This window comes from Nicotiana tomentosiformis, chromosome 3, assembly GCF_000390325.3.
Source record: "Nicotiana tomentosiformis chromosome 3, ASM39032v3, whole genome shotgun sequence".
NCBI classification, from domain to species: domain Eukaryota; kingdom Viridiplantae; phylum Streptophyta; class Magnoliopsida; order Solanales; family Solanaceae; genus Nicotiana; species Nicotiana tomentosiformis.
In genome coordinates, this window is record NC_090814.1 from 61,582,104 (window position 1) to 61,591,392 (window position 9,289).

At 31.1% G+C, this 9,289-nt stretch overlaps 1 protein-coding gene across 1 annotated transcript; it reads right to left on the reverse strand.

Moving 5' to 3' along the window:
• Window positions 1-332: 332 nt before the first annotated feature.
• Window positions 333-3,404, reverse strand: LOC138907892 (probable polygalacturonase At1g80170). The gene is made up of 10 exons (XM_070198513.1): window positions 3,375-3,404; window positions 3,012-3,146; window positions 2,685-2,805; window positions 2,114-2,286; window positions 1,889-1,915; window positions 1,342-1,549; window positions 1,164-1,245; window positions 942-1,050; window positions 660-776; window positions 333-566 (listed from the first exon to the last, which is right to left on the reverse strand). Exons 1-10 carry the CDS (start codon window positions 3,402-3,404, stop codon window positions 333-335), a joined length of 1,236 nt encoding a protein of 411 aa, XP_070054614.1.
• Window positions 3,405-9,289: the final 5,885 nt, after the last annotated feature.

Below are 9,289 nucleotides of genomic sequence, written 5' to 3' on the forward strand. Positions count from 1 at the left end.
TCACAAAAATATTTTATAATTTCATTGATTCCGCCTACTTAAAATTGAATTAAGATACATAAAATTGAAACAAAGAAATAGAGAGAGTAATTAAAATACCAGACTTATAATAATCACAATAAATGAAATTACTTTATATATGCATCCATCTTGTCATTGACTCCGCCTACGTACCAACTTTACATATTAAACCAAATACTATAAAAAAACGAAAACTATATATATATATATATCTATATCTAATTTTAACTAGAACTCCTACTTCATATATTTAGAGGCTAAATGTGCAGAAACGGATCCATAATTTAAGGTTTACAGGTTCCTACAAAGACCTACGATGTAATTAAACAAGGACCATCAGGTTCAATTCCATACTGTTGGCCATGAGCATTCTTACAATATGCTGTAACTTTCCCTTTAGGAGTTGCTGATGTTAGCTGTATATGTTGCAGTGTTATATCAGTGCATGGCACTGAATTACTACAGTTCAAGTTTATTGCTATATCTGTACTTGATGTTCCTGTCATGTTTTCATAAACAACATTGCTAATGTGTACTCCTGTTGGCTGTGATGAAAAAAAAAAAACACTCATGAGTTCAATATTAATTCGAACTATGTATACATATGCAAAAAAAAAAAAAAAGTTAACTTGTATTACCATTTCCTTGCAGGTTCCTCGAACATCACAATAGTTTTGGTCAATAATAATAGGGTTGTCCACAGAGTCGAATTCAAGATTCTCAAATCGGATATCTCGTACATATCCTGTGCCAACCTATTCATATATTTAATAAGAAGTCAATTTTTTTATTCTTGTTCTGATTTTTCCCAGTTGAGTTATATATATATATATATATATATATATATATATATATATATATATATATATATATATATATATATATATATATATATATATATATATCTACATTATATGTACCTGCCATGTCTTGATACGAGCTCCATTTGTTGTTCCAGAGAAGAAAGAATTCCTCACATTGATATTCTCTACTTGAGCAAAATTACCACTTTTTCCTAAGCTTCCAATGCTGTGATCAATATATAAGCAGTACAATTAACATTAGGACTTTTGGAATATAATCTTGACTTATTAAAAAAATACGTATTAAGTAATTAAGTACTTTAGAGAATCAGAAACAACCTTATACCATGACCTGGTCCACAATGGATATCGGATATATTAACATAAGAGCTATGATCTCCAATCGAAATACAATCATCCCCTGTCCATCACAAGGCCAAATTAAACAAGTCAAGCCCAAACACAAGGGCGACAATAATTTTGAAGAGTGCGAGCAATATAGGTTAAGAACACGTACCGGAACTTATATTAGAATTGGTAATGGTCACAGATTGAGAAGATTGAATATGAATGCCATCGGTATTTGGAGAATATCCTGGAGACTGTATAAATACATGATCGACCTTGAAATCATTGCAACCCCTAACAAGTATATGAGTTTGTGAACTATTGACAAAGTTGATGTTGCTTATGGAACTTTTATTGCATGAAATGAACTTCATGGCCTGTGGAATATAATTTACGTATTAGTGAAATTAAATGGAGTTTATCAATTCTCTTACGGGTCGTTTGGTTGGGATCAGAAACATGTTATCCCAGGAGTAATTATTTCGGGATTAGTTATCTGGGACTGTTATCACACTCTCTTATAGGGATAAAAATAACACTACAATCTAGGGATAACTAATTTCAGGATTAGTTATACTGCGATTTTATCCAACCAAACGTGAGATAAACTCGTATCAAATTAATTCCGAAATTAATTATCCATTATCCCTCGTACCAAACGAGTCTTTAGAGTTAATTAAAAATTTAAAATTAGAGGGTGTCAAGAGAAAACTTACAGTAGGAGCTAATTTTGTGCATCCTTGCTGAAAAACAAAAGGAGTGTAAAATTGTGAATACATAACTAATAACATTAATCATGAGGGAAGATTAGTATTATGTCTTACTTGAATTAATTTTCATACATATATACTTTTGATTTTCTAAACACGACAAATTATTTGAAATATAATTTACTTTTCACTAAAGTAAAAGATAAAAAAAGAGTCGAGAAAATACCATACCAAATTAGGATGGTGTCTACAAGATTGATCCCACCATTCTTTTCCTTGGCCATCAATGGTTCCCAAGCCATCAACATATAAACCACTAACATATTTGAAAGCCAACCATTGACTAGCATCTTGTCCACTCCATATACTAGGTGAGTTTGGTGCAACAAGTTTCCCTGATATCTCTATATACGAGGAGTAATAGGAATTAAGAAAATATTAATGATTTAATACTACTCCCTTCGTTCCACTTTATGTGACATAATTCGAAATGTGAGTTAAATAGACTAATTTTCAGTATGAATTTGAGCATAAAGTTTTTAACTTTTTCTTTTGAAATAAAATTTACATATTTAGAAATTATATAAAAAATATAATAAGCCACAATAGTTAGTTATTCAATATATTTAAAAAGCATTTAAGAAAAACATGCTCAAAGATTTTTTTTTTTTTTTGACTTTTCAAAGAGTAAATTTGTCGCATTAAGTAGAACATATATAGGGAGTATTTGTTACGACTCTTTTCAAAAAAAAAAAAAAAGGAATATATTCAAGTTCTTAATATACCACAAATTTGATGTTGCCAGAATTGCAGGGGCCACTAAACATTACAGGATTAAGTAAAAATATCTTATTAGGAGGAATAATCAGTTCAGGAGATCGAGCTGATGACGAACATGCATGGTTCCATGCATTAAGGAAAGCCTGGAAATAAACGAAAATAATTCTTTAATCAATATACTAAAGCGAAAATAGAATATATATATATATATATATATATATATATATATATATATATATATATATATATATTGTAGTTATATATATATATATATATATATATATATATATATATATATTGTAGTTAATGGTAATAAAAGGAAAGAACATATAAATTAAACAAGACTTACTTTAGAATTGTCAGTAATTCCATCAGCAGTAGCTCCATAATCAAGGACATTAAAACTGTTTGCGTTGCTAATTAATCTTGCACATGATATGCTAGCATTTGTTAAGCTAAGAATGAGCAAGAGGGCCAAAGTTTTCTACAAAAAAAGGAAAAGGAAAAGAAAAAAAAAAGAACAGAATATGCATGCAGAAAGTTAGAAATTTAATGAACGTGCATGGCAAAGAAATAAACACCTCAACAAAAAAATATATATTTAAGGCATACTATCATGTAAAATTTCAGCGGTTATTTAGTAATAAAATAAAAGAGAGAGAAAAGTAAAAGCAATAAAGAGGAAGATAATGAGTTTCAAGAAAATACTTACCATGGTGTATGAAGAATTAGAGGAACACATTTGAAACTACTGATTGTCTGCACCATGACCAAAAAAGTTAGTTCAAGGTGTTATAAAAAACAAATTTAAAAAAATATTTCTCAAAATTATCAGAATAGAAATAATATTTAACTGTATAAGAAGAAATTTAAAAAATCTAGTGAGGACTAGAACAACTTTTAAACTTTACAGAAATTAGCTTCTCTAGGAATGAACTAACATGCCAAATTGTCAATAATAGGAACAACTTTTAAACTTTAGAAAAAACTTTACAAGAAAAATGATGGACGAAATGGCCTTAATTTTATATAATAAAGGCATGCATGTGTTTTTTAGTACTATAACAAAGCTTTTAGAACTTAAAGTAGCAATATTTGGACTCGTACCCTTGGCATTACTACGAATTAAAAAAAAAAAAAAAACTAACTTCAAACGAACAATCGTACAGTAAGAAGTTGCTATATTTTGTATGCAATGAAAAATAAAGAAATTATTGTGCATGCATGAGAAACGATAGTAGCTATACCTTTTTCCAAGAGTATTATTTTTGTCAATTGTGATCTAACATCTATATATAGTGAGAAATATGTATACGAGATAAGTACATCGTTTTATATGATGAGTCGTGAGTGTGTTATCAGTAACAGTCTGCTTATAAGTATAAGAAAGACGAATGTATATATAAAAGCTAAATAGTAGTAAATTAAGCATATATCTCGTGTAAGAGATAGATACAAGCATATAAGTGTCCTAATAGATTCGTCGTTGAGGATGGAAAGAAGAAATTTTCCTTCTTTTAATTTCTTGCTAACTTTTTCTATTAATAATAGTGTTGAACAATATCGGATTTAGGTTACCAATCAATATTGTATTAAATAAACTTGCATTTGGTTTTTTAAAAATGAATTGATTATATAAATATTTTCACACAGTCAATCTATAACTATAAACTCAAAAATTTAACAGGATATGAGCACAAAAACCTTATTATTTAAGAAACACTTCATTAACGAGACATGAGCACAGAACCTTTATCATTGCCTCGTCCATCTCATCAAACATAACTGAAAAATGAATATCTAATTTTTTTTTACGATCCTTCCACCTCAATGTATGTGACCATTTCGCTTCTTGAGATTTAAATTATATGAACTTTAATTGATATTTTAAACTATAAATTTTTTTATCATATTTACATGAGAAAAATTATAACTTATAGTTTTTATATATAATTTTGAATATCTGAATTTTAATTTTAAAATATTAAACTCATCTAATTTAATGTAACTTTTTTAAAGATTAGTTAAATTGACTTACGAGAAATGAAAAATATCACATAAATAAGGACCGATAGAGTAAGACATGCATGGAAAACGACTTAATCAACATAAATCGTTAAAAGACTATTGACATGAGAGTTACTTGTTGCATAGTACGTACTCCCTTTGTTACACTTTATGCGGCTTGATTCCGAATTAGAGATTCAAAGTTCTTAATTTTGAGCATAAATGATACATTAGGGAAAGAAATTAAGGCCAACTTTTAGCAGGAATGCGGATTCTTGTACCAGCCTTCTCTTAAAACAGATTATATTTTTGCGAAGACAAGTAATTCATTCGGTCATTTTACACTTTGACAACTGAACTCAAAGTTTAAGAATATTATAAAGATATTTTTAATTTTACGATCTTAAATAAAATGTGTATAGCATATCAAAAAGATCATTTGAATCGTGTGGTAAACACGTCGTGAAATTTGAAATATCATTAAGGATAAAATGAGAATGTTAGAAACAACGTCAGAACTAAGTAAGTATGAAGTGAATTCAACCGAACACCTTCGCCCAAAAAATTCAGTTATATGTGAGCTTTTTACTCCCCTTGTACATGAAAAAAAGAGAGTCAAGTTTCGTAGTAAAGTTCAAATTCGCTTTAGGTCATAGGTTCAAATTCCAACTGTGACATCTTATAATACTTTTGAATCCCCTCATATAAATTTATAGTTCATCCGATGCCAATGTTTAGAAAACATACTACTAATTAAATATAGAAAAATGATTGTTATTTTTAAATAGATTAAGTAAGACACATAAATTGAAACACAAAAATTAATAAAATGCCAGACTTATAATAATAACAATAAACTAAAATTATATTTATATATGCATTCATCTTCTCATTGACATCACCTAAGTACCAAATTTACATGATGTTAAACCAAATACTAATTAAAAAAAAAGGAAATCTATACTATATCTTTCTAAAGGAAATATATTGTTTATTGTTTATTAATTGGGATAAAAGTGAAATATCCTGTAGCTCACGTTCACACTCAAAATGGCGTTGTAAAGTATTTGATTAAACGTCTTCAATTGATAGCAAGACAATTACTCATGAAAAAAAGGTTGCCCACTTCTGTTTGGGGTCATGTCATTTTGCATGTAGCAATGCTAGTTCGTCTCAGACCGATAAATTATCATAAATATTTCCGTTGCAATTAGTTTCGGCTCATAAGCCTAATATATCATGTTTAAGAATTTTTGGGTGTGCAGTATATGTGCCTGTAGCACAGCCATATCGCACCAAGATGGGCAAGTAGCACATAACATGACATAATGGTCTCAACAAGGTACTTGTCCTAAAATAGAACTCGACCCTTGTGTCGATAGCTGCTAAGTCAAATGCACATGATGCAAATAAAGCGTAACCTACTAGGGATATTCATTGCTTGTGGCTTGTTCTTCTAAGTTTGTAAATCCTAAAGGAGATGGTATCTAGACCTGGCTTACCCGGGCAGACAACCCGAGCCGAGGAGCGTCAAGCATTACCAGTAGTAGAACAGCACTGGCTAGCTAACGGCTCTCCCGCCTAAACATGTGTGACCAAATCCTTCACCAGAAACTGGTAGGCTAACTGACTTTATCTCAAGACAGAAATTTTGTGATGCTGGTAGGCAAACACAACATAACTAATTATCAGAAGACTCAGAGGGATGCGAGGAAAGATACAATTTATATGTACAGTTCAACAATATCAAAACGGTAAAAACTCGACAAGTAACACATTAGGCTCAAATAAATCACAATATATACAAAAATTAATAAAGCCAAATGAAGTCAATGAACAAGCTCGAATTCTTGAAAGTTCCCCAGCAGAGTCGCCAGAGCTGTCACACCCCTTTTCTACCCCAAAACGATAATGGTGTGTCATATGAATTGGGTTAAAGAGTTTTTCCAATTAAAGTGACAAACTTGAGTAGGGATTATTTTACTTACAGAGTCGCCACTTGGAATTGAGTTTTGGGGTATTCCAAGTCACCTTTTATTTGAATCCCTAGTCAAAGGAAGGTTTGACTCTATTATTATTGGTCTGCGAAAACAAAGTCCGGGTAAGGAATTCTGTTGACCGGGGAGAAGGTGTAAGGCATTCCCCGAGTCCCGTGGTTCTAGCACGGTCGCTTTATTGACTACAATTTGGCTTGAATTAATTTGGAATAAACTGTGATTTATTGGTTTTCATATTTTTACCTAATCGCTTTTTATTTTTTATTTTTATTAATTTTTTTTAAAAAAAAAAACAAAACGTGTTGACATAACCACGCTACACAGGCGAATGCATGATCGAATAACAAAATTAATTAACCTATCATAATTGCGACTCGCAAGCGTATCCGAAATTATGACAATCAATTATTTGTAATACTTTAAAGAAATTACTACATTTGAGCAAATTAATTCTTGAAAATTATTTTTATCAACTATCGCGCTACGCAAGCAAATCCGTAATTTTAGCAAAGGATTAATTAAATTAAAAAAAATTTAACTAAAACTAATGGGTATGGTATGAGATTATTGAAACTAATTTAATGTAAGTTAAACATCACGCTACACTAGCGAGTTCGTGAATAAAAAAAAAGAGGTTAAAGCACGCCTACTAGTTGCCTAGTAGCTTGAATTAATTATTAAGGTGATTAAGTTAATGAGTTATTCTAATTACAGAACAAATTTATTTTTTCTATTGGAAAGTAATTATGTGAACAACCATGGTGTTAAACTTGGGCCAACCTTTATTACTAAAAGAAAATGGGTAGCTGCTGAAATTTACTTGGCCCAACTCTCTTCTTTAATTGATCACCACCAAAACAGACTATTTGAGTCTCATGTCCCTTTATATTTTCCTAAATTCCAGCACTTATTCAAAGGCCAATTGCTATCCCTTACTGGCCATTGATGGTTGATTGAAGACAAAAATCATATTTTTATAACTAATAATAAGTATTTAAAAGAAGTAACCTATTAATATAAAATAAACTAGCCTAAACATGCATACAGGAAGATATGAACAAATTATTTCCATGACAAGAATTTAGGCAGTAGATTCTTACAAAAAAAAAATACTTCACAATTATCTTTAAGCTAATTATGCCTGTAGACATAAAATGTATCAACTTCCACCAAACCTTGTATACATGAACATTACGAGGAAACAATAAACCATATATGAAAATATTCAAGTAAAGTTCAATCATGGGAGATTTTTACCAAGATTTTTAATGAAGTAAAATCAATTCTTTCCTTAATAGGGACTGCTGCACCTACACTAAAAAAAAAACTTGACAAGTATGAATTCAAAACTATATACGTACTTCATTGCTTCAGCCATCCATATTTACTACCATAGCTCAAATTATTCATATATGACAAACAAAGATGAATCAAGACTGTTGAATAATTTCAAATAAAGACTCCAAAACCATGCATTCTTTATTCATATGAAACAATTCAAAAGCTACAATAGAAGAAGAAATACCTAAATGTTGAAATGCTAGAGCAACAACGACGAGAAGCCAGCAGAAAAATTCAAATCAAATACCCCAGCAGCAGCGAATATCAAAAACTCCAACAACCCAGATAATGCTTGAGCCAACAGACAAAAAAAATAGAAGCTAAACACCAAAGGAGACTCGTTTCATTTTTGGAACGTACAAAGAGAGAACTGAAAGCTATTTTAGCTACTGTTTTATTTCTCTCTGATGTTGTATTTTTCTTTAGAGTGTAAAGGATGATGGCTAAGTGTGTTAGAGTGTGTTTTGGAGCTGGAATTCTGCTGAGTTTTGAAAGTTGTTTTTGGGGTGGTTTTCCGCTGGTTGAAGGTGGCAGTAGGGAGATGAAGGTGAGCGGACGCTAGTTTTCAAAACGGGAGGGTCCTGTGATTTTTTCCTCTTTTCAGAAGAAAGGAATTGGGCTGTTTTAAATGGGTAGGGAGAGTGGTATGGAGTTTGTGAGTGAGGAGACAAGCATGGGGGGCAAGGAAAAGTGAAGAGGGGACCAAGTGTAGGGGACAAAGCATGGAGGACAAAATATGCGGGACAAGTATGGGGGACAAGCATGGGGGACAAAGAAAAGTGGAGTGAGGACACGTCTGGGAAGATGGGAGCGGGAAATATTCAAGCACGGTAAAAAATTAGGTGCTCACAGCGCCCAAAGTCGCCACTAAAAGCCTTACTGTCGCCCCAAAAAGTTGGTCTGGCTTGTCGTGCCTTTTAGCGGTGACCTACTATGCTGATTTTAAGTAGCACGGTTAAGGCTGTTATTGGCGACTCTGTTCGTCACTAAAACATTTTATAATTTCATTCATTCCGCTTACTTAAAATTGAAATTAAGATACATTAAATTGAAATAAAGAAATAGAGAGAGTAATTAAAATACCAGACTTATAATAATCATAATAAATAGAATTACTTTATATATGCATTCATCTTGTCATTGACTCCGCCTACGTACCAACTTTACATATTAAACCAAATACTATAAAAAACGAAATCTATATATATATATCTTTCTAATTTTAACTAGAACTCCTACTTCATATATTTAGAGGCTAAATGTGCAGAAACGGATCCATAAT